This window comes from Neophocaena asiaeorientalis, unplaced genomic scaffold (genome assembly GCF_003031525.2).
Source record: "Neophocaena asiaeorientalis asiaeorientalis breed wild unplaced genomic scaffold, Neophocaena_asiaeorientalis_V1.1 scaffold57, whole genome shotgun sequence".
Taxonomy (NCBI): domain Eukaryota; kingdom Metazoa; phylum Chordata; class Mammalia; order Artiodactyla; family Phocoenidae; genus Neophocaena; species Neophocaena asiaeorientalis.
The window spans coordinates 1,826,540-1,851,693 of NW_020172731.1; the positions used below are offsets into that span (position 1 = coordinate 1,826,540).

A 25,154-nucleotide genomic window follows, 5' to 3' on the forward strand; every position below is an offset into this window, starting at 1 on the left:
CTTCACTTCCACTTTAGTGTGCCAGGACATTTCGAACAGCAGACAAGAGATAAAGTGTTTCAACTAAGCCACAGGAGGGCCAAAAGGAGCTGTTGCATCTGTTTGAGTTGTCAGCCTTAATCTGAAACATACTCATCACTGTTCATGAAGTAAACAAAACCCAGAAGGTGAAAAATAAAAGTGCACAAATTCCAAAAAGGAGGAGGGGAAGGATAGAATTCTTAAGGCCATATTAATCAGGATCCTAGAATTTGTAGAATTAGAGAACATTGGCCAAATCTTCTAAATGACCCAGAGATATTGGAGACTGGCCCAGAAAATAAAAGAAATTATTACTAAATATTGAATCTAGACATGACAGCATTATAAAATAGCTCATCAGTACTAGAAAATATTCTGGTTTAATTCCCAATTCATACAGTCTTAAGAGTTCACAGGGATTGAGATTATCTAGTCCAATATTACTGCCAATGCAGAAATTCTCTCTGTAAAACCTCTGGGAGCACCAGCAACCTGAGACCCTCAGGCTGGAGGCTCTAGATGGCAGCTCTATACTGGCTGTAAAATGTGCTTTTAGTGTTTAATTGCCAACCCTTAATCTTACGTTGCTTTTAGGAAAACACAATAACTCTCTTCATAAATATTTATAGCAAAATTCACACACGCTTAGCACCCAATTTGGGAATTAATTTCTTTGTTTGAAGTATGAGAATGATAAACCATCAGTATAAATTCCTCCATACTAGACAAATAGCTCCTTGAAGGCAAGACCATATATCTTGTAAATCTTTATTTCTGATGGAAGCAGAGTACCTTGCTTATATTAGGTCTGCACATTTTTTGAATAATGAATCAATGAGTTAGTGAATTAATGGACTGAAATGAAATGAATGACTGTATTTAAAAATAGCGTATTAGCTGATTTCTTGCCTAAACTGTTAGTTCAGGAGGGAAAAAAGAATACTCAAATATCTGAAATATTTCTCTAAAACTTTATTCAAAGTTACTCACCTCACTGTTAATAAGGTGTACAGTTTATGCTCTGTGCCAGTATTAGTAGACCTGCCCATTGCCGGCAATGGACTCTGAGAAAACCCATTTCCTGACACCCCAAAAGTTAAATTACTCTTTTCAAAACATACCGAACTCCCAATACTTGCAGAAGTATTACATGCACCATTTTCCCACCAATCTTTAAATCTGAACTTAAGTTATTAATCTACATCCGTGGATGTTAAAATGAAGTCATTTTAACAAATTATGACTGTACAAATCAAAACACCGCTAGTTAATATTAGACAAAGAGTATTTTACAAACACTACATTACATATTACCTTGCAATCTGAAACTTACATTTTATATTTGTGTAAGTTTATTTTAGATAACTGAAACGTCACAGAATTCAATGGCAAATTTTAAAAAATTTAGTTCTGTACATTAGTTCCAACTATCTCTATTTTACAATCTATAAGGCTCATGTCATAGTTCAGCACCAAAAAGATCTACAAAACTGTCTAACCAGTCTTCTTATTTATTCCATATGATGGTTTTTGTTGGTTTTTTCTTTTTTTTTTTTAAGGTGAAAGTCTGAAAAAATGCTTTATATATCCTACTTCCAGACCTTGAGAAGTGGGATACTTTTTGGCTGGTCATACTATGTAAAAACTTCGGGTTGTACCTTTTAATTTTCATTGAACAGATACAAAAACCAAAAAGGATACTTACAACATGAGTTTCGGTTGTCAGTCTTTAAGTTGAATTTATAACACTGAAGCATCAGAAATAACCTAATGATAATGCCCTGCCCCTATCCTTCCTTTTTGTTTTAAATTTTTAAAAGGCAGACATAAAAATGTTTTATTTATTCTTCAAAATAAGGTGCAAAGAAGGATTGCAACCACCAACTTCCTCATACACAACTCCAATAACATCTCAATGTTGTTCCGCAAAATACACCTTGAACTGAGTCAGGAGCAGACCTAGAGTTACATCCATGTTTTCTATGCCAGACGTCTGCTCAATGCCAGCATCTCTGTTCACAGAGGTCATTACAGTAACGCATCACTGCTGGCCTGGATTTAAAGCAACGGTTTTTAGAACTAGTGTAACTGTCCCAACTCTTCTCCTTCTTTAGGATTCATAAATTCTAGAAAAAGAGTATGTCTGTCTTGCCATTTTTAAACAGGGTTTGTGCATATCTCATTAAGACCATATTCCCTAAACCAGAAACTTTTTTCAAAAACCACAGGAACTTTCAGTAATCTTGTTTGTCCAAAGTATAAAATTCTTACGTTTAAAAAAATTAAAATTGGAGACTAGTACCGTGGCTTTCTTTGCCAGAAGTGCACAATTCATCACACTACATTTAAAAACTAAGCTTCATGCATACAAATGGCCAGAGGGGTATGAAGTTTTACAGAGCCCTTAACATCATTCGAGTACATTAAGCATTGGCTAAACCACAACAGGAAGCATGTTAGGAAACTGAGCAAAGAGACTTTCCCAAGAACACGATAATTTTCCAGGCTCCATGTCAGTCACATAAAAATTTAAGCAACATGTAATCCTTTAAAATTGTCCCCAGACAACCCATTCCCCCAACCGTTCCCATACATACCCCCCGCCCCGAAGTCCTCCACCTCACAGAAGTATCTTAGTGCTCCCCGTTACTGATGACAGCTGCTTCAGGTTCTGCTGCTGTTGCAGGGAGTCTTGGCACTTTCTTAGCAGGGCTCGGAATATGCTAAAATCAAAAGAAAAAAGTTGTTGCCTCTTAGCGTTTTTTTTAAGGAAGAGTCAAGCTGCTAATTAAAGTTCTAACAGGAAAACTGATAGAGGGCAACTTTGGAGAGGCTTATGCTCAATATATATTCTATATAACTTTTCACGGAGGGAGCTAAATATCTCTTCTTTACTTTATGGTGAATTTATTATACAATTATCCGTGTAGCAAGTGAGAGGAAGGACACGGAGATCCACCATACCCTGTATTTCACTTGTCACATCTTGTGTTTGCAACTCAAACACTTGTGGCTTGACTTGCTACCTCAAGGAGCAAGACTATGCATTTAGCAAATTTGTGATGAGTGGATAAGATTAATAACTTCAGAGTTTTTAAAGTCCTCAGTTTGAAGGCTGGCTCTGATCCTGGTTAAGCCATTTAACTTTTTTCAGCCTCATCTCTAAAATGGGCACAGTATCATTTAAGTCAAGGGGGTTCTTTTAAGGATTAAATTTAAAAGTTAAATTAAATTAATTAGAAAATGAAAAAAGTGGCTAGCATGTAATAGGAATTCAAATCATAGCTCTTTCTGTTCCTTCTTGACAACTGGAGACAGATTAGACAGTAGGCTGAGAGAAGGGATGTGAGGGGCTCAACACCCTGCCCCTACTTCATCTCTCACCAAGACACACACCACAGGTGAGCCTTCTCTCTAGATCAGTTTTCCTTTAAATTCTGGTATTGTTAACAAAACCTCGTATTTAGTGTGCACTTAAAAATGCTAATAATTTAACTGCAAAGCACTTTATACAACTGGAAAATGGCATAGCTAGAATCCAATACCAGAGCCCTGGCTCTGAATCACGCTGCTTTATTGACATTCCTTTAAGTTGCTAAATCTCGGTTAGATCCCCTAAGCCCTAAGATCTGGGGATAGAAATTTCTTACCCTGTCAAAGCCCAGAACCAAACACAGTGAGCTTTCTTTACCTCAGTTGCTGTGCTTGAATGCACAAGCCCTACGCCTTCATCCAAAGTGTCATCATTCGGAGAGGGGCGCCGAGCGTAAGTTCTTCTGTGCTTCTCATCTACTCGAACTAGATACCATGTTCCTTCAAAGAGTGAGTCTATTGAACTCTGCGGAATATAGCTGACTAAAGGAAAGGCGGAGAATGTGAAAAATTAGTTATGACATACAGCTCATCTGGTAATAAAACTAAAGATAAAATTTGCTATTTCCCCATAATTTTCACCAACGTCAGGTATGTACCAAATACCACCTAGATATCTGAACTAATCTGATACATCACATGTTGAATGCTATTAGAGCCCTCCAATAGGCTTCTGGGTATGTATTAACAATTTAATATTTTTACCCAAGTGATGAGTGTCCTCTCGGAGCTTCATGTTTTCAGCAAAGACATCTGGTGCCACGCAAGTTCTTGAGTCAAGCCTTGATTTAAGATCACACAAGCTTGCTATTATTTTATCAAGAGCAGACCCTAAAATAGCAAATAATTCCAACATTAAAAGACTAAAAATAGCATGCCCCAAAGCCTGAACAAAATGTTGCCAAACGAAAAAAACAACTTTGCATTTTTTCAGAACTACTGGCTATTGTTTTAGTTAAAAGATAAGCTGTTATTTGTTTGGCACAGCTTCCGTTGACCTCTCACTAAACGTTTGTTCCGTATCAGCCAGTAGACAAGCTAGGAAATAGGTGGGATTTGAAACTATAAATAACTCGTCTACAGTCAACCTACAGTACAGTTTTAGAGTAATGCCAAGTCTTCCATCAGTTTTTCTCCATATTTTTGCTCCTCCCTGCTCAGGGAAGCCACAAAAGTGTCCTTAAATACAGCTATGACCATACCCTTATAAACATTAGACAACTCAGTAAACCAACCAAGAAGAAATGACCTGGTATTATGCACTCATATGATCAGACTCAATCATTGGTGTGAAGACTCAAAAGCCACCTGCCTTAAATAGGTATGCTTCCCTTTCTCTACCTACGTCCCCTGGCTACATATCCTTTAAAAATGAGATAAAAGAGAAAATAAAGTTACTTGCCAAAGAAGGAAAAGTCACACTATGCCATTAGAAAAAAAAAGTTTCAGCTGATTATACATTTTTTTCTGACTTGGAAGGAAGGAAAGATATTCTGACTCAGACATAATCCTGCCCTTTACCCAGTTAAGGCAGATTTTCGGAGAGTATGTTGAAAGAAGTAATGAAGATTAAAGTGTCATAATGATCTACGGGACAGATTCAAGCACTCACTTGAGAAGCCTGCTAAGTCAACCTTACCACAGTAGGTTCTCAAGACATTCTTGTTGAAAGACTCAGCATTTACCTGGTGTGGCATCTTGTGTAACTTTGAGGGAGTACAGAGTGGCAGCTAAACCAGAACCGTAAGAGAACACACCAATCCTCTTTCCTGCCAGCTGCTGAGGTGAGTACCTGTGTAGGAGGGAAAAAAAAACATTAAAAAGTTTAATTGATCCAACTACAATGGGTGGAAAACCACGAGTTGGAATAAATTTCATCCTAGGCCTAGGGATCTAACCTAAAGCTTTACTATTACAGTAAGCAGACTGAAAACAAGAATTCTCATCTCTCTGGGAATGATGGGGTTTTTGAAAGTTATCATGTCCTAATGTAAGTTATTTGCCAACTGGGGTTCAACTGTAGGTCAAGAATAATAAAACCAGGACTTCCCTGGTGGTGCAGTGATTAAGAATTCACCTGCCAATGCAGGGGACACGGGTTCAAGCCCTGGTCTGGGAAGATCCCACATGCTGCAGAGCAACTAAGCTCATGCGCCACAACTACTGAGACTGTGCTCTAGAGCCCGCGAGCCACAACTACTGAGCCCATGTGCCACAACTACTAAAGCCCGCGCTCTGCAACAAGAGAAGCCACCGCAATGAGAAGCCTGCGCACTGCAACAAAAAGTAGCCCCCACTCACCGCAACTAGAGAAAGCCTGTATGCAGCAACAAAGACCCAACACAGCCAAAAAATAATAAATAAATAAATTTATTTTTTTAAAAAAAGAATAATGAGGCCATGAGAACAATAGTCAGGAAAGCAAGTATGAAATTAAATACTCTGGAATAATTGTACCCTCATCCCATATCTCCTTCAAGTCAATAGACAATAGGCTAGAGAGCCTGGAAATAAAATACCATTCTGCGACCTGCCACCAACATGCCTGACACCAGATCTGGCCTTAGAAATCTAACATCTCCGAACGAGGGGAGTGAATCAGCGGAAATTTATACTTACTGTGCAAGAACGGAAGCAAGGGAGCCATACACTGAGGATGTGTACATATTTCCATTTTGATTTGACACAAGCAAAGATGCCTTTGTTTTCTGATTGAAGAGTTCTGAACTAGCCTTCATAAATGCCTTTTCCACATCTCTATCGAAGTAGGTATCTTCTAACTTAACATCCCTGAAAGATTTAGAAAAAAGAAAATCTTACGTTATTCAAAGACTGTATTTTTATTATATTACTTAGTGGACCTAACTATAAGTGTGTATGATTCTGATTTCCCATTTATTAAAAACCAAGTAGCAGTATGCTAATTGCTAGGTAAGATATAACAATTGTACATATATGGTCCTTTTTCTGAAAGGTTTTTTAATCAAATTAAAATAACATAATTCTAATGGGTTAATAACCCACTAAAGCTGTCATCACCAAACAGAATATACTACTATTTCAAGTCCATAATAATGTCCATTTAGTTAGAAAAGTCACATTATGGGAGCCAAGTCTTAAAAAGTTGAATAGAATTTTATCAGAAGGAGAAGAGAGACAGGAAAGGAGAAACAGAATGAGTTTAACAGGTATAGCATACTAGGAGGCCCTAGAAGTGGGGAAAACGTGGAAGGAGTATGAAAGCAGACGTCAGCAGTGGCTATGTGCAGGATGGATATGGGCACAGGGGCTCGGGAGAGGCAGGGAGAAGAGTTAAGAGGCTGCTGTATAAATACAGACACTTGTGGGGCTATATTATTATGGTGACAATGGCAACAGATCTAAAAAGAGGAAATCAGAAAATCTGAGTAGAAATGACTAAAGAATTCATGTAGGTAAGCGACCACCTCTCTGGGACTCAGCTTCTTCAGTGATTACATAAATAGGTTAGACAAGATGACTTCTTTTGACTAAAATTTTCATGTCTGTACAAATATTGGTTTCACAGATATAAAAAATACTCTCACATAGAAGGGAAAAAATCATAATTCCTCTTACCCAAAGGCTTCCAGGCCACTATAGATACTATTTTTATCTCTGTTCTGGTCATTAAGGAAGTCATTCAGCAACATCCGGGCTACAGATTTCTGAACCAGTTTACAATAGGGTGAGTGGAAGATCATGAAACCAAAATCATTCAAGGTGAAATCTCTATCATTTCCCTCTGAAAGAGAAATCCAAAGAAATTATGAAATTCATTTAAGCCACTAACTTTTGAAGTTTGATTTTAGAACAGGGCTGGGATGTTTTTATATCTTTAAGCAGCAACCAAAAGTACACTGTATAATGAAATATCTCTATAGTTTAAAATGTTTATCAAAAAGACATCTAGAAATAGAACAATATACACTACTGTATTACTGGTTTTCAAACTGAACTATCACAACCCATTAGTGGGTCAGGGCCAGTATATATTTTTTTAACCTTAATAATTAAGAGGTTTTTGTTTGTTTGTTTGTTTGTGTTTTGTTTTTAATGAAACAGGCTAGAGTAGAAAATAGCAAACTGTACAACCTGCAGCATGGGCAGGAAATTTCATGACACTTTAGTTTCCATTTAACTGCACATACAATGTAAAGGATACGTTTTACTGTGGGTCCTAGTAAAAAGTTAGAAAATCATTGTATCGTTAAATACTGGCAAACAGTATGATATTTTACATACTTCAAGAATGCTTCTTATGCAAAGCCACCTAATATCTGTTATTGAATATTATTTTTACCCCTCTCTCACAAACCCTATAAAGCAATGTTGGACTACGGAAAAAGCATACTTTATATGATATGGTGTGTTTTAATAGCATTAATTCGAATACTGTCCTTCTCAGTACCTCAAGAACTTTCTCAGGGTTAAAGATGGAGATTGATGATGACACTAAAAAAGCAAGTATGAATTCACAGGTCAAGTGCAAAAAGACTATGTGGACAGGGGGATCACTTCGGTATAATTTATTTTCATTAGAGTTTTCTTCGGATCACAGTTGCAAACTAAAACCTTGTGAGAATACCTCTCTCAGAATATGTACAAAATTCAAGTTACTTTCTTTTACCCTACTTTTGATTTTCTTACTGGTGGTAAGTCATCCTAGGTATTTTTATAGAAATACACTACATTTGGAAAGTTTACCTGTTCTCTTAAATTACACATTCCCAGAAACTATGGGAAAACTATGCTATTTGGTGGGTGAGAAAGAAATGGTTTAAGGAGACACAAATGAAGGATGCCCAGGAAGTAGTTTCTCACTAAAGACAGTCGGCACATTATACTGCCCTCAACAGATACCAAAACCGAGGAACATAGATAAAGCCCACCTTTCTGCCACTGGGCATAGATCTTCTTGCGGTAGACAGAATAGCAGCGGTCTAATGCACTGAGGTAGCACTGAATGGACAGTTTTCCATCTACTATAGGATATTCAGAAAGCATATCAGGCTTGTAAAAGTCATAGGCATGTTGCATATGTGTCCCACGGAGTCCTATTAGAACAAAAAAGAAAGAGGTCCATGTATCTCTGCTTTCTGATGTATGTTAGTAAGCACATTGCATCATCTGGGAACTTCCCTTTAATCTAGTCAACTCACTACTCACAGAATAGAAGTCACAAGGTGAAACCAATATGTAATTCAAATGAAGCATAACAATATCCATGGACAGGCCTAAGACTCTTTTGATATACAACATTTTATGCAAGTTTCATATACCTAACCAGGAGATCATAACTGCTCTACTGAACTGAAAACAAATTATTGTATGACTATGGCTAAGTTATGTCTCCCAGTTATTAGTTAAACCCAACTTAAACCCATTTTACTCCTCTGTAAAGTGGGGATGACATCACTTACCTCATACAATTGCTATGAAGACTAAATATGATAATACACATAAAGCACTTAGCAGGTAGTGCCTGCATTTAATGAACACCAAGTACTAGCTTCTATTTTTATTTTCAAATTTCTCAGCATATTGTACAAATTTAAAAAAATGCTTTCCCAGACACTCACCTCGTTCAAAAATTAAAGGAGCATTAGGCCCAATTAGCATAGCAACGGCTCCAACTCCACCTGTAGGTCGAGCATTTCCTGTGGCGTATACAGCAATATCCCCTGCAACTACCATGGCATACCGTCCTGAAAAATATTTTGTATTATATACAAGAATGTGATCAACACTCTAAACATCATACATATAAACTGAATCTGTTATATTTTCCCAGAATATCCTTTCCCCATCTTTGGTAAAGAAAAAAAAATTCTGACTAAATTTTAGTAGATAATTTTGTCCTACATGATAAAGATAACCAACTCATAATTCAGATAAGCTGAAAGTCATAGCTATCTTTCTGAACATGTTCAAACAAGCATAACTGGTAAGTGTGCATATGGCATTAATTAAAGGTCATTTGGGCGTTTTCACCTTCAAGGAAAGTTTCTTTGGAATAATATGTAACATACCATCCCAAGAGCTGGACTCAATCCAGTTAACAGCATTGAAGACAGCAGCTGTGCCTCCATAGCACGCATTAGTTGTGTCTATCCCTTCTATATCTGTATTCCCAGACTCTTCAAAGAGCTGCATCAAATTTGTCTTCACTGACTTTGATTTGTCGATGATTGTCTCTGTTCCAACTTCTAGCCGCCCAATGCAATCATAAGAAAGGCTATTTCTCTCCATAAGATTCTGGACCACAGTCATGCAAAGAGAGTTGATATCTTCTCTATCTGTGCAGAAGCCCATCTTGGCCTGGCCCAGGCCAATAGTATACTTTCCAGCATCTACACCATCATATTTTTCCAACTCTGCTTGATCAACATATTGAGAAGGAAAATAGATCTCAAGGGCAACAATCCCCACATCTTTTGGCCAGCAGGCTTCTGTGTTCAAAGGAAGTGACCCAGGCATGGTGAAAGAACTTTAGAAAGAAAAACAGAAAAAACATTGTTGTAGATTATAGGTTGCAGACTGTCAAGTTCAAACTTAAGAAATCAACATTGAGACTTTCATTATCACCTAAAATATTAATTTCTAAGTTTAGTTTACTTAGGGGGTCAATTTTAATATGTGAAAGTAGTAATTATAGTATGACTGGAGTTATTATTAACTCCATTATTATTTTAAATTATCATCTTTTAGGGACTTCCCTGGTGGTCTAGTAGTTAAGACTCCGCGCTTCCACCGCAGGGGGCACAGGTTCAATCCCTGGTCGGGGAACTAAGATCCTGCATGCCCCAGGGCAAGGCCAAACAAGACAAAAAGATTATCATCTTTTAGAAAGACTTGCACTTTATTCAGAGCTGGATATATTTAGATTTAAAATATGATTATTAGAGGTAAAGAAAACTCAAATAAGATTCTTCTATGTTGTAAAGAACTGTAAGATAAAATACAATGACAATTTAGTAATAAGGCCCACAAATCAGAAGTCAAGTATCTGATCTATTCCTGGCCCCTCAAAAAGTTTTTAAAAAGTCATTCACTCATTTATCATAGGTATATTGATTATTCATAGCTATTGACTTTATGGGACTTTAAAACTGTTAGATCAAACAATATTGCAGTCTTTATTGATCTAAACAATACCAGTAAGTAGAAAAGCCACACTGTCAAGTCTACCATAGCAATCTACTCAAGGCCCCTGCTATTATAATCCCAGCTTTCCAAAGAAGCCTCCACCCAGAACCCAAATGATTAAAATTTAAAGCAAAGACAAGTTTCTGGACCCATAACAGTCAAAAGTCAATATTCTATACTTTCTACAGCTGGTGTATAGGCAATAAATGATCATAAAATCACAAGGTTATCACTTAGCTTCTAAATCAGGCAAAAAAACCCCAAAACAGATTCAAATTTGAAAACTGAAAATCCACACATTATTTGTGTGGCATCTTAGGTAACACCTCTTAAAACAACCCTTTCTGTTTTAAAAAGGGCCTTAAAAAGTTGGACTGTTGCCACACTGTAAACTAGTGTCTAGATTTATTTACCAACAGTAAAAAGAAAATGTGCTAGCCACTCAAGAGTGTTGCTATGGCCTATGGGTAAGTCACATAACCTATCAGAGCCTCAATTTCTTTAGAGGTTGTATCAATCAGAAAAAGAGAAATTATTCTAGATATTTCTAACAGAGGAGGATTTAATACAGGGAAATGGTTACCAACTTGTTGGCTGGGCTAGAGGAGCAAAGGGGAGGAAGGTGGTTACTATTCAGACCCCATGAGCTCACATTCCTACTGAGGTTGCCAGAGCTCCTGGTCCCAGCACCTCTGCTGCTGAGTTAGAGCCAAAGCCCCACACTCTTGCTGCTTCTGCCACTGACAAAAGGCAAATCCTGTATCTATGTCATTTGTCCTCTGCCACTCTGCCAACTCAGGTGTAGCATTAGGGATAATGAAATTACAGACTATTGCCATAGTGCGTTGCTAATTATTGAAATCTTGAGAAAATATCTAAAGCAGAGAAGCTGTCCTTAAATCATGAGATCTACCCTTACTTAGCCCATAGGTTATCAAGGTATGAGTATGTTAAAACCTGAAAAATAAGCACCTGGAAATATAATCACAAGATCTAAGTCAAAGGTCTTAAGAAAATCTTCCTTCTAAATACAAGAATTTTTCATGAAAATTTTGTCTCAATTATTCACACATATCCTGGGTTGCAACTGTGGATTCCTTACTGAGGGTCACAGTCAGAAAAGTTTGAGAGTCACCATTTTACACAGTCACTGGTGCTCTGTGGAGAATGGATCTGAGTTAGGAAGCTGATACAGAAGCCCAATGAGATGTAGGTCATTAACTACATCAATTACTACATGAAGAGTAAAGGAACAGCTTCAAAAAAATATGGAAGCAGAAAATTGGCAGAAATTGTGACTGACTAGATAGTAGGAAAAGGATGAAGTACTGAGGATGACTTCAGATTTCTAGCCTCCACTGTTTTATTTCTTGACAGAATCACTCACTGTCAGATACACAAGTGAACAGAGAAGCACCTCTCCACTTTGTCCTATCTTTCCCCTGTTCCATGCAAACCCATCAATTTTATGATAATCTAAACTCTGCTACACTGAAGTTGAAATGAAGACATAAAGGGACTATCTAATATGTCATAAGGCAGATTCTAAGTTTATAGTAAAATAGGTTAAAGTCCTCTGCATAGTCCACAGAAAAAAACTCAACTAGTGTTAAAAACAAAAACACAGTCCACATACTTATAGAAGAACCCCTCCTATATGCTACCCTTTAAGTCACCAAAGCAGAGGCAGTAGGATTAACTACCTTCCCAGCCTTTCCCACAAGGTTAACCTTTAGATTCTTTTCAACTCTTCAAACTGCTCTAAACATGCTGAGGACAGTATAATTTTCCCTGCCTGGCCCAACAGCTTGCAGTGCTGTTGGAAATAAAATGGACAAATATATATATAATCTTCTGAAGATATAAACCAGTTTATGAAAAGCCAGAAAGAAGGCTTTAATTCCAGAATTACTCCATATTTACCATAATTTAACTAGCTCTGATCAGTCACTGCTATATGGTACTTACTAAATAAGGTGTAACTCTATTTTTAAGCCTCCTAGAGTTAAATAAGTGACTTGTTTCGTTTGAGGGGGAAAAAAGGTAGCTAAACTAAAATTGCCCATACCCATCAAAGCGACTCATGAAGGTGAATCATGCCTCTGATCTTGATGTGGAAAACATTTTTACATTGTCTAACTCAGTCAATATTGCTCGTTCTCTGAGGATTTTTGACAGCCAAGATGTTTTCATTACATTCCTGGTAAAACACCATCTAATTTGAAATATTTACCTTTTGGTTGAAATTGAGGGAGAGTGAGAAAAGTAGAAAAAAAGAGAGAAATTAATACAGGGAGTAACTGCCTTCATGGCATTTTTTTTTTTTTTTCTTCATGGCATTTTGAACAACAAAAAGACTGATATAGTTTAGGGTCTATAATCTTTACTTTTAACTATCCTGTTGTGTGCTCTTATGTTGTGCTCTCAAATGCTCTCTGAAGTAGGCCAGAAAAATTAGAAAAAGAGAAAAAAAAGAAAAAAAGGCCAGCTAAAGACCTGGTATGTTCACATTATAGCATTAACTTTAGTCAAAGAATGGGATATTCTGGTTAATTCACTATTCTAAATATCACAAAAATTTTCTAAATAGAATACAGTTTAAACATCTGACAGTTTAAAAAATTACCTGCATGTATTCTTAATCTTTTGCTGATAAAAAAGGTACTTCATGATTTTTCAGAGCATTGTGTTCACAATTTAAAAAAAAAATCTAAGCAGGATAATGGGGATTCTGTATTTCCAATAAAAAGATGTAAATATTCTTTTTAAATTTCATCTTTAAAAAGGAGAAGAAAGGTACACTTTTACCACAGAACTCTGTAAACCTTCCAAAGCTATCTTCCAACAAGTACCAACAGAAGACTCCCAAGTCTGTTCTCCTAAAGTGAAGGCTCACCCCCATTGGTGGACAAAAGAAGCCCCAGGTCCTACTTCCAGAGTTGGCAAAGCAAGATAATATAGAAGCCTTGCCTTGTTAACAATTTCTGAATGCTTCCTGCATAGGAGGACACAAAAGGGACCAATATGATCCCCTGAGAATCTTTTGAATCTGTGAATGAAAGACAACTGGAAAAGGAAAAGGATAAAGAGAAAAAAAAAAGGCAAAAAAGCAGAGAAATCAGCTGAGGATGCCGATGCAAGGGCAGCCCTTACCTAGCTCCGCAGGGCTCGTCAGGGAGGGACTTTGGCATCAGTCCCCAGAGCCTCCTAACTGAGCTCTCTGCCTCCATCTCTCCCCTGTCCTACGCTAACCTTTCTAAAATGCACATCCGAGCTTTGATAAGATGCTATTTAAAACTATTCCAAGTTTATCCGCTATTATTTAAAGTCAGCCTCCTCGCACTAGAAAGGCGCTTCTAGAAAACAAGAAATGTACCCATTCGTCTTTGTGTCCCTAGTACCCAGCCCAATGCTTGGCATATGATGGAAGCTGGATGTTGAATAAATGAGACCCTACTAGCCTTCTAATCTAAAATTACTAACAACCATTGAAAACATAAAACTGAAGCATGAAAAAAGCAGACTCATAAGAGGAGCTCCATGGTAATACAAGAAAGCAATAGCTGCAAATAATTAGATTATTGGTTCAAACACATTTGTAACCACTGTCCAATCTTACATAAACATTCAATCTACAGCCCTGATGGATATCTTTCGAGGTTGTAATTCAGAAAAAACTATTGGCACACATGCTTACCTGTGATTGTTTCTGACTAAGCAGTTTATACGGTTACATTTTATTATCTAGATTTTTTTCTCTTATGAGTGAACACTTATTTTTAAGATTAGTTTCTAGATTTTAAACATTAGTCTCATAAACACAAAATCAGTCTCCTGAAGCATTATGGCATTAACTAATGTTTAAAGACAAGGTGTAATCCTAGCATGGGTTTTAAGAATGTGTGGTGTAAACAAATGGTTATTTGTCTTAGGATAAAAATTAAATTTCCCCCTTCCATTAGAAAGGAGCACTTTCCGTTAGCAGCATGACAGGATGCCATACCTGTGTGAGGGATAAAGAACGGCAGTCTCCAGGTCTGTCACTCTGTTTCCTCCTTCAGGCACTAGGAATTTCAAATAAGAACCTCTTTTAAAGTCATAAATCACCACACAAATTCAAATAATGACTCCAATTCAAAGTGAGTTCAAAGAAACATTTCCTGGTCCAATTACATTATGTAGAACAGAGTTTGACTTTGCTTAGAAAAAATGGTACTTAAGGCTTTTAAAACATTTTTCTCCTTATTAGCTCTTACAGTGGTAGGTTCAGTCCTGGTAATGAACTGACTTGAGTAGTTCTATCACTGATTCAGGCTTTAAACCAAATATGATGCTGGGAGAGTTGCAGTCTTCTTTACTAAATTAGGGTTTTCAAGAATTGGGGGAAAGGAATATGAATGAGTTGTACTAGGCTAATAAATTTCTGGAGTAAAGAGGCTTACACATCCAAGAGCTTGCTCTGCACTTGGGAGTTTGTGACTTGAACAATTTGTGCCTCTCTGAGCTTCAATTTCCTCATCTGTAAAATGGAGCTAATACCTGCCCTCGCAGTTCATTGCGAAGGATGGTTGAGAAGATAAAATATGTGAATAATATAAAGCATTTACTATTATCCTAGCTCTCAGTATTTTTCAAACAAAATATGTATCTTTCTAGCAAGGCCTAATTATCTTCATTTATTTAATCTTACGCTCCTAGTTTTCAACATGGTCACTTTCACCTGCCCCAACCTTTTAGAAAGTGATTTTCCCCTTAGTGCTTGGTTAAAAAGGTAGTTATTTGATATCAAGACCAAGGAGCATTAAGCTTTATCATCATTTAAATTATGTGGAAACAAAATGCTTTGGAGCATTTTCCTCAGTCCACCTGTTTTGAAGGGTTGTTACTTGAGACAACAGTTCCTGTTTAACGCAAACAATTAATTACCTTTGCTCTCTATTTAATTGTTGGTGAATATAGCATCCACCCTTGCCTGATTAACTGGAGACTACCCTCAGCTGCTGCTTAGTAAAGCTTTACTTCTTTTACACGATTAGATCATTTAAGAGCTTAGAGACTTAGTTCCTTTCCCTTCATTAAGTTCACCACCCCCATCCCATAAATCGATCCTGAGGTTTGTGGGAAAAGACTTCTATATTCCAAAAAACCTCTGATTCCAGGATGATATATACATTTTGAGAAAATAACTTTTTGTTCCTTATTCTCTCAAATTATCCCTTTGTAATCTGCAAATTAAGCGTTCCACGGGGACTAGTTCTCACTGGTGGAGGGGAGGTGGGGACATGATTCCTTCTTAAGTGTTGAGACTATTTAAATAACTTAATAATATTTCTTCTTGAAACCACATTTGCATATGCATTTGACACTATTTTCATCAAGGACATTCCTCTTGAACTGCCAATATTCCCTCTTTCAATTTTGATTATTTAAACCGGGGAGGGAGGTTAGGTGGGAAGGCAGAGAGAGCAGGAGGGAGAAGGGAGAAAGAGAACTCCAGCGCACAAAAGAAAGCAAAGAAAGACAGAAGAAGAAAGAAGATTCACAGAGGACTGTCATGCTACTTAAGCTCTCAGGAGAAAGAGAGGCCTGGAGTCCAGGAAAGGAAATGGAGCAATCAATGCCACTTTGGGGAAGAGTCAATCAGAAAGGGATTAGGCTTTCCATTCTCTTCTGCAATTGCTCGGAGCGTTCTCTATCCTGACTAAAACAGCAGTGCCAAAGTCTCAAGCAGGTCATCAGCTTATTTCTAACAGAAGGTCTTTTCAGAGCAAGTGATAGAGGGAAGCAGCGTGGCTCAGAGAGCAGTTTATGAATCACAAGCGACTGGGCAGGTTATCACAAAGCATGTTTGGAGGAGACTCCTGAGCTGAAATATAGGCGTTTCGAGTTTGGCAAAGATTAAAACTGAAGAATGATAAGACTGCCTAGGGCCAACCAACTTTCTCCTGGGGTTTATTCAGTGTTCTGAATTCCTCCTTCTGGCTCCCTCGTTAGTCTTGATTCAAACAAATGGTCGGAGAAGTTCACCCAGTACACATTTTGGTACACGATAAACCACAAGCAGTTACCTGCTGATCTTTTTCACTGTTACAGGAGAGAAATCCAGGAATCCTTTTTAACTGAGAATGAGCCTTTCCTCCTTAGGAGCAAGCAAGCAAAACTATTGTTAGGAAAGCCTTGCCCACACCTGTACAACTCTGGTCTAGTTCCCTAAGTAAAAATCACAGACACCCTGCCTCCCCCCAGAGGGACTGGTCTGCTTATCTGAGATTCTACTCATATTTCAAGGTCCTGTTTTAAGCTCCCTCTTCCAGGAAGGTTTCCTAGAGCTTTCTAATCAGGGCCCTGCACTCCTACAGCAGGTATGTCATTCACACCTACATTGAAGACTTCATATTCTACTCTCAATGGAGAACTAGTTATTGGCAGTCTTCTTAAGAATACTGGATACTTAGACTCCTATTGGGAGAAGGGCTATATTTTGATTCTTTTGAAATCCCTTTTAGGCCTTGGAGTAAAGGGCAGACAGAATTGCTATTTTTTGAGGGGCTGAATTTGGAGTTATAATTAGAGGAAAAATCCTTTAGATTCAAGTACTCAATAGCAGCAGCCCTCATTAGTGAGTTCTTTTCACTATCACTTTTAAGATGAGCTGCAGCACCAAACAGTGTCCAGGAGTTTAAGAAAACTGGCTTTCTACTGCTGCTGTTCAAAGCAAATGGTAGGTTTCAATTATTCCTTGAAAAATGTAAGGAGTTCAAATGGAATCAGAAGAGAACATGTGTCGGTCTTACAATCATTCCCAAATGCGCACACCCCCAACCACGAACCCTGCAAAGATGAAGCCTGTGAGCTTTGGAAGATTAGCTTCTCCTCTACTGCTCTCACTACACTCAGTTAACAGCAAGTGGACATCACCACAAGCTAAGCTTTTAGGGTTGACTAAATTATTAGGAATTGAGTCCTACCACCCTCCCATTAGATTGGGTAACATGTTTTTAATCTAACATTTTTTTATCTATATGTCTTGAGAAACAAAAATATCACACCCTTCTATGATATTTGGGTTTTTTTAATAACCCAGCATAAAATTATGACTCTATATTCCTTTCCAAATGAAACTAAATAGAGATTCTGATATATAGCCCATCAAGCTCCTCCATCCACAACCCCAGTGCATCTCCCTGCATTCAGTTCCACTGACTTACTACTGTTTTAAATAATGCTAGGGTACCCAGGAAACATACATTACACCAATATCAGGGTTTTGCATTTCCTGTGAGAAAAGCTATCTAAAATCTCAATTAAAAAAATCTCAAAATCAATCCCACAGTTAAGAGAAACAAGATGTAAAAGCACCCTGGAGGAGTATTTAAGAAAAAAACAAAATGAAAAAGAAGGTCCAGGATTAGTCTAACAGATGACGTGGCCTTCTATGGCCCTAAACATAATACCATTTAGCTCTCCCCGTTGGAAACACCTTCTGAGAACTAGGGTTACTGACTAAACTAGAATTGAACTGAACTAAACTCGAACTGATTTACGGGCAAACTTACAAACTTAGGAGAGAGACCTACAAAGTTTAGACACACAGAAAAGAAAGTCTTCCTCCTTTCCCATAAGATATGCTATCCCTGCCCTCCGTATCCACAGAAAAATAACTGAAATTTTAAACATAAAGAACACAAAGTGCTTAGATGTCTCAAGCTGCAAAGAACCATTTGGCAAAGATACAGGTTAAGGACTTTCAATTAGCCTTCTAACAAATCTGTGCAATAAAAGTCCAAACTCCACCTCAGAAGGAAATAGCTGCTAACTATACAGGCACTTCCATTTGTCTCAATCTTGTCATTTACCTTGCCATTGTTTTTCATGATTCATGCCTGAAACAGAGCAAATGTTACTCAGCAGCAGCCAGAACACATCATCCACTGCAGCAGTTTGGCAAGAGCATCAGCAGGAGGGCAGAGTTGCAGCAGAGGTGAGCAAAGAAGCCTGTGATGCGCTAAACCAAGGCCACAGGGCGAGCATGACCAGCCGGGCCAGCCTCACTTTACCTGTTGTCCAAATCTCTCTCTCCTCCAGGGTGGGTCAGAGTAATTCTTTCTCTACCACTGGTCAGGGCAGGACACACGTTTTTCAAAGACTCCATATACCAAGCTTTGAAATGTCCTTGGTTCAACCCAAACCTATTGTGGGTAAAGACCCTGTGCTTGCCTGCCCATTACATCATCATAGCAAGTCTGGTTGGTCCTGAGGCTACTGGCAGGAGGGAGATACGGAATTTCAAAACACCGAGGAAACCTATATATATATCTTAACGGGCATTAAAAATATGGAGGCGGGAAGGTGGGAAGCAGGAATCTGTGATACCTGAAGCAAGCACAGACCGAAGCAGTCAAGAATTCAAAGTACTCAACCAGGTTAAACCACGGTTGTGATGCTGTCTCGCACCTGAGCTAGGGACGAAGAGTAATGCTGCCCACTTCCCTTTCTCCCAGCAACTCTCTATCTGTGGCAGGAGGACACACCCCCTGCCAACCTACAAGCCTCCATCTAAGCGTGATCTTCCCCATCCTTCGGCGTCCACCCCTAAGCCAAGGCTCCGGGAACACCCTGACAGTCCAATTCCTTTCTCGTCCCCCTCATGTGGGCCCCCCCATCCCCTCAAGGCGGTCACAGCCACTCCCCTGGCACCTCCAGCTCCTATGTCATCAGAAGCCTAGCCCTCAATGCCCTCTCTCCTTCTCCCCTCTGCGACTCGCCTGCCCACATCAGTGGCCCCGGCCCCTCCTAGGACCCACCGCGGTCGGCCCCAGGTCCCTGACAGGGGACGCCGTGCACGGCCACCGCTCACGGTGCCCCATCCTCCCGGGCTAGGTCCACGCCTCAGCCCAGACCCTGACGGAGCCGGAGCTCCTTCAGGCCTAGTCAAGGACACGGATACGCTGGGCCCTCACCCTGCTCGCAGGGCCTCAGCAGCCCAGGTTTCTTCCTCCACTCGGGACACTCACCGAAATGTGAGCGGGCAGTGGCCGTGGGAAAGGAACGACCAACGAAGATGCAATCCGCGGCGCCTCCCCTCCACCACCAGCTTTATAGCCGCCGACCCACCAGACTCCGGCACGGCCCGGAGTCGGTGGGAGGCGGGACCATGGACCTAGCAGCCAATCGTGGCCGGCATAGTAGGCCGGTAGCGCCCGCCTCCCTGTCCGGTTTCAACCAATCCGAAGGAAACTAGAGGCGGGCACTCGCTGGGGTGTTCCCTCGTGGCTGGAAGGGCGGGGTCAAAGCCGGAGGGCCGAGGAAATGGGGTGAGAGAATGACGTGTGGTGGCCCGAGAGCCGGCCTACCAATGACAGAGCAGCAAGAGACGGCGAGAGCCAACGGGAGCGGAGTGAGAGGTTCTCCGGCCAATTGGAACCCAGTGAGAGGAGATGTGAGCCAATGAGGCCTCCACGTCCCACCACTGGGGAGAGATGGTCAAGTGTGGAAGGCAAGTTGGTCCCTGCTGAAGAGGCTGTCAGGTTGCCTAGCAACCAGAGCTAGGCTTCACCTGTAAAATTTCTGAAATACTTGATTTGAATTCAATCTTAACGTTTTCTAGTTTCCCAGAGCATCCAAGTGTGCCTGCATGACAAATTGGAGCAGAATATGTCACCAAGAATTTGTAATTTTGTAAATATTCTAAATACCAGATTTGCAGATACTCAATATTGTCACCTCTGTACAAACTAACTAAACCTAAAACAGGATGGTTTGGGATTAGACACCAATGAGGAGGGTAAAGGGCCTTGCCTAAGCAGGGAGTTGGTCCTGATTCTAGGATTTCTGCTAGCCCATATATTCTGAAGGAAGGGGCTCCATTTGGCCCATTCCCCACTGTATTTTCTGAGCTTAATATGCGGTAGTTGTCTAATTAAAGGTTGTTGAAAGAAGGAAGGGGTCCCATAATTCTCAGTATAGCAAATCCACAGTATAAGCACTGCCTAGTTCCCCCAGAAGATAGAGAGGAGCAGTTCAAGCTGGAGGAAATCACTGAAACACTGTTTGGGAGAATCCAAAGGAGGATAATTATGGCCTTAAATTAGACTCTGCGTCATCTTCTCAAACAGAGAAACTGTAGCACTTAGCTTTGGTAGGAGATCATGACAGGTTCAGAGTTGTTTGTATCTCTCTCCCCCTCGGTTTCATTATGACCCAGGAACGCTATTGATAAGGGGTCACTGATGATTCTATGCATCACAGAATTATTTTTATGTGAAATTCATTATCCACTATAGATACTAACCTAGTTAGAGACATTCTCAGCTACGAAGTGGCCAATCATATTGGCAATGGAACCACTGTGAAGTGGTGGCATAAGTTACTTGGGAGAGAGGACTACTCAATAATGGTTATATTCCACAATGTAGCTGATGACATTCATTCTGTTCCAGAATCAATGTCATTTATACCTTCATAAAGTAACTAGGTGACAAAGAGAAAGAGACACTGCTTGATTGTGACCAACAGCAATTTTGAGGGGGTTTTAAACATTCTTGGCATACTAGATTGCATTGAAAGGCAGTAAGGATAAACACAAGAAAGAAGATGTAGCTTTGTCCTTAGAAAAAGATAGCAAATAGTTCCAACTCCAGGAGTACACAATAGGAAATATTTAGCTAGATAGTCTTGAGGAAGTTCATTTTGCACAACAGGAAATTCCCACAAGGTGCAGACTGTCTTTTTGGTCAAATAAATCTCCAATTAAGCAAAGTGAGCATGGTTATTGGGAAGTCAAGCAACAGACAATGAAGTGGGTTAGTAATAAATATAGAACATCTCAACTGAATTTTAAAAAACAAGCCTCTGTGATTCTGTGAAATATAATGGTAGATTATACCAGGCTACACATATATGAGCTCTCCATGCAATTGAGGACAAAATACATATATTTATTTTGGTAGAGGCTGCAAGCATTTTTGAGCTACAATGTGACATAAGCATGTTATACTTGAATGTATATATATTTTTTTCTTTTTTTGCGGTACGCGGACCTCTCACTGTTGTGGCCTCTCCCGTTGCGGGGCACCGGCTCCGGACGCACAGGCTCAGTGGCCATGGCTCCCGGGCCCAGCCACTCCGCGGCATGTGGGATCTTCCCGGACTGGGGCACGAACCCGTGTCCCCTGCATCGGCAGGCGGCCTCTCAACCACTGCACCACCAAGGAAGCCCCTAACGTGCATTTTTAAGACATGTTAATATATATGTTTTATTACATTGTTTCTAAATGTAATTCCAATAGTATTAGTAAAGCACTGTAGATGCTGTACATCAAAGGGAAAGTATAATTTATTGTTGTGCCTTACTTGGAAAGGAGCAAAAGTTTCTTAAGAAGCAGGAAGATGTAATGATAACATTTGGTATTATAAATTCATGCATTGAACAACCGTCTTCTTTTTACTCTGTGACAGGGATTGTGCTAGACCTACGCTGTCCAATAAGGCAAGTGCTAGGCAAGGCAATGGCTCTTGAGCACCTGAAGGGTAACTAGTCCAAAGTGAGCTATACTGTAAGTGTAAAATACACACCAAGTTTTAAAGACAGTACAAAAAAGGAACTATCTCGTTAATAATTTTTTATTGATTACTTGTTGTAACAATAATATTTTAGTTATATTGGGTTAAATAAAATATATTATTAAATTAACTTCACCTGTTTCTTTGTAGTTCTTAGTGTGGCTGCTAGAAAATGTAAAGCTACATATGCAGCTCCCATTTGTGGCTCCCATTTGAGCTAGACAGTAGGAAGACACAGTTGAAAGACAAACTCTGTCCTTAAAGAGTTCATAGTCTAAAGAGTGGAGGAGAGAAAAATGAATATAGCAAAGGGCTGGCTTTCCAGCCACTATCTCAATAGAAAAAGGGTAGGAGAGGGTGAGGTAGGAGGAACCTTCAAATTTGTCAGTTAAAGGTATTTCTATCTCTTCAGGTTTAAACAGCTTTATTTTGCTTAAATATTCTGTCCGTTCAAAGTTTAGTTCCGTATCAGAGCTATTTCTCCTAAAGCCCTTTTTCATGGCAAGATGGCAATGGGCAGAGCATCCTGGGTTGTGGTTACATCTGAAGAGGGGCCTCAGCCCTAGTTGTGGGGTCTTGTACTGGCCTCCCTTTGCTGACTAGGATTTGGCCTTGGCCTTGGTGCTCTCTTGTGCTGCAGAATCCCAAAGCTTACTTTCATTTGATGTCCTACCCAGTAGTCTGCACTCAGCAGCCCAACAGCAGCCCACTATTAGGCTCACTCAGCCCCTTTTGCAGCAAAACCCTTCCATGCTGCCAGCCAGAGTTTCAGCTGTCTTCCTTCCTCTGCATGACATAAGGAACTCCTGTATGACTTCCCTGGTGGTGCAGTGGTGAAGAATCTGCCTGCCAGGGCAGGTGACACGTGTTCAATCCCTGGTCCGGGAAGATCCCACGTCGACGGAGCAACTAAGCCCGTGCGCCACAGCTACTGAGCCCGTGTGCTGCAACTACTGAAGCCCGTGTGCATACAGCCTGTGCTTTGCAACAAGAGAAGCCACTGCACTGAGAAGCCCATGCACTGTAGCCCCCGCTTGCCACAACTAGAGAAAGCCCACGCACAGCAACGAAGACCCAACACAGCCAAAAAATAAAAATAAATACATAAATACATAAATTCTCTACATAGAATCTCAAAAAGGAACTTGAGGGAGGCTCAGGGCCCAGTCCCTACCTGACTGCAGACTGATGCTAGTAAAACTGTACTGCTACACCCTAAAGTAGGTCTGTGGTTTCCAGGGAGAGACTCTCCTCTCTCCAGAACCACTTTACCACCGCTAATGAGAACTTGATTGAAAACCCTACTGATTTAGTTCTCCCACCCTAACAAGCCACCATTGTTTCCAACACTACTTCCCTCTAGGGTTTTACCTCTTACCCTTCTCACCCCTGAAAGGGTTACTACCATTCAAGGAAAAGTGAAAGGTATTTTAAAAAATAGCACAATTAACGATTACAATACAGTTCAAGGGCTACATAAAGAAGCATACCCAAAAGACAATGGAAGTTCGAAGGAGGAGTATCTAGTCCATCCTGATGGTTAAGGCAGGCTTTCCAGAGCAGGTGATATTCATTCATTTATCACATTCAGGAGTCTTTACTGAGCACTACTGTGTGCCAGACACTGTTCTAGGCTCAGGGGGGTTCTGTGTGGTAAACAAGACAGACACAATTTCTGATCCAGTCAAACTAGCTGGTGAAGACTAAACATTATGTAAGAAAATAAGTTGAGGTATCTTCAGGTAGTGATAATACCACAAAGAAGATAATGCAGAGTAATGAGACAGACACTTACTGTGGGATGGGTAAGTACTCGAGGTGGTTAGGAAAGGTCTCTCTGAAACAGTGACACTTGAAGGATGAGAAGGATCCAGTCTATGAAGCTCTGGGGGCAGAGTGATGCAGGGGGAGGAACAGGCCTCAAAACAGGAAACAAGGGCTTCCCTGGTGGCGCAGTGGTTGAGAGTCCGCCTGCCAATGCAGGGGACATGGGTTCGTGCCCCGGTCCGGGGAGATCTCACATGCCGCGGAGCGGCTAGGCCCGTGAGCCATGGCCGCTGAGCCTGCGCATCCGGAGCCTGTGCTCTGCAACGAGAGAGGCCACAGCGGTGAGAGGCCCGCGTACCGCAAAAAAGCCCATATGTCCAAGCTGAGTTTTGAAGGACTAAGAAGTTATCTGGGTTGTGGACCAGAGGGCAGGAAGAAGAGGAGGGGGACGGGGAGTCATTTCAGGAAAAGGGATCCATCAACTGTATATGTGGGAACTGCAGCCTTAATCAAGAATGATAAAATAAGTTGAGATTACAGTAACAGTGAAATCTCCTTTGTGCTAGGTTTTTCAGGTAAAAGGAATGTTAATGGAGCAGGGTGCAAGATTTTCTCTGTAATATTGAGGGGAAAAGGAATGGGTTCAATGGAATGTCCTTCCCAAAATGTGATCCAGAGAGCAATCTATGGCTCACCTGTCAACATTTGTAAAGAGAGTTTACTGAGCACCTACTATCAGTATTTTCAGGAATTCTAATAAGTGTCTTATACACATTATCCCTCCAGTTAACCCCGCTGGATAAACCCCAATTTACAAATTTGGAAACTGAGGCACTGAGAGGTTAAGTAACTTGTTCCAAGTTAATTACAAAGTAGCAAAGCTGGGATAAAACCTCAGGTCTAGGGCTTCCCTGGTGGCACAGTGGTTGAGAGTTCGCCTGCCGATGCAGGGGACATGGGTTCATGCCCCGGTCTGGGAACATCCCACGTGCCGCGGAGCGGCTGGGCCCATGAGCCATGGCCGCTGAGCCTGCGCGTCCGGAGCCTGTGCTGCGCAACGGGAGAGGCCGCAACAGTGAAAGGCCCGTGTAACACACACACACACAAAAAAAAAAGAAACTCAGGTCTACCGATGTCAAAACTCATATTCCTTCCACTATTCTATATAGGGAAACATAATTGTGCTCAAAGATAGGGTGGACTGGAGTGAGGTGGTAGATGTCAAATAAGGGAAGGTAGGTAGCTTCTCCCAAGCAGCCTCAGAG

The 25,154-nt window shown here is 40.2% G+C and overlaps 1 protein-coding gene across 8 annotated transcripts; it reads right to left on the reverse strand.

The window, feature by feature from the left end:
* Positions 1 to 971: 971 nt before the first annotated feature.
* On the reverse strand, positions 972 to 23,936 carry HMGCS1 (3-hydroxy-3-methylglutaryl-CoA synthase 1). Of its 8 annotated transcripts, none has more exons than XM_024740370.1 (12): positions 19,575 to 19,688; positions 16,629 to 16,699; positions 14,564 to 14,624; positions 9,444 to 9,901; positions 8,994 to 9,119; positions 8,304 to 8,468; positions 6,991 to 7,156; positions 6,013 to 6,183; positions 5,079 to 5,185; positions 4,099 to 4,224; positions 3,713 to 3,876; positions 972 to 2,744 (listed from the first exon to the last, which is right to left on the reverse strand). In XM_024740370.1, exons 4-12 carry the CDS (start codon positions 9,889 to 9,891, stop codon positions 2,655 to 2,657), a joined length of 1,563 nt encoding a protein of 520 aa, XP_024596138.1. In that variant the 5' UTR covers positions 9,892 to 9,901; positions 14,564 to 14,624; positions 16,629 to 16,699; positions 19,575 to 19,688; the 3' UTR covers positions 972 to 2,654. The 8 variants fall into 8 exon arrangements, with proteins under 8 accessions (XP_024596138.1, XP_024596136.1, XP_024596137.1 ...); XM_024740368.1 differs by lacking the exon at positions 16,629 to 16,699 and adding an exon at positions 18,417 to 18,443; XM_024740369.1 differs by lacking the exons at positions 16,629 to 16,699; positions 19,575 to 19,688 and adding an exon at positions 23,918 to 23,936.
* Between the last annotated feature and the right edge of the window lie 1,218 nt (positions 23,937 to 25,154).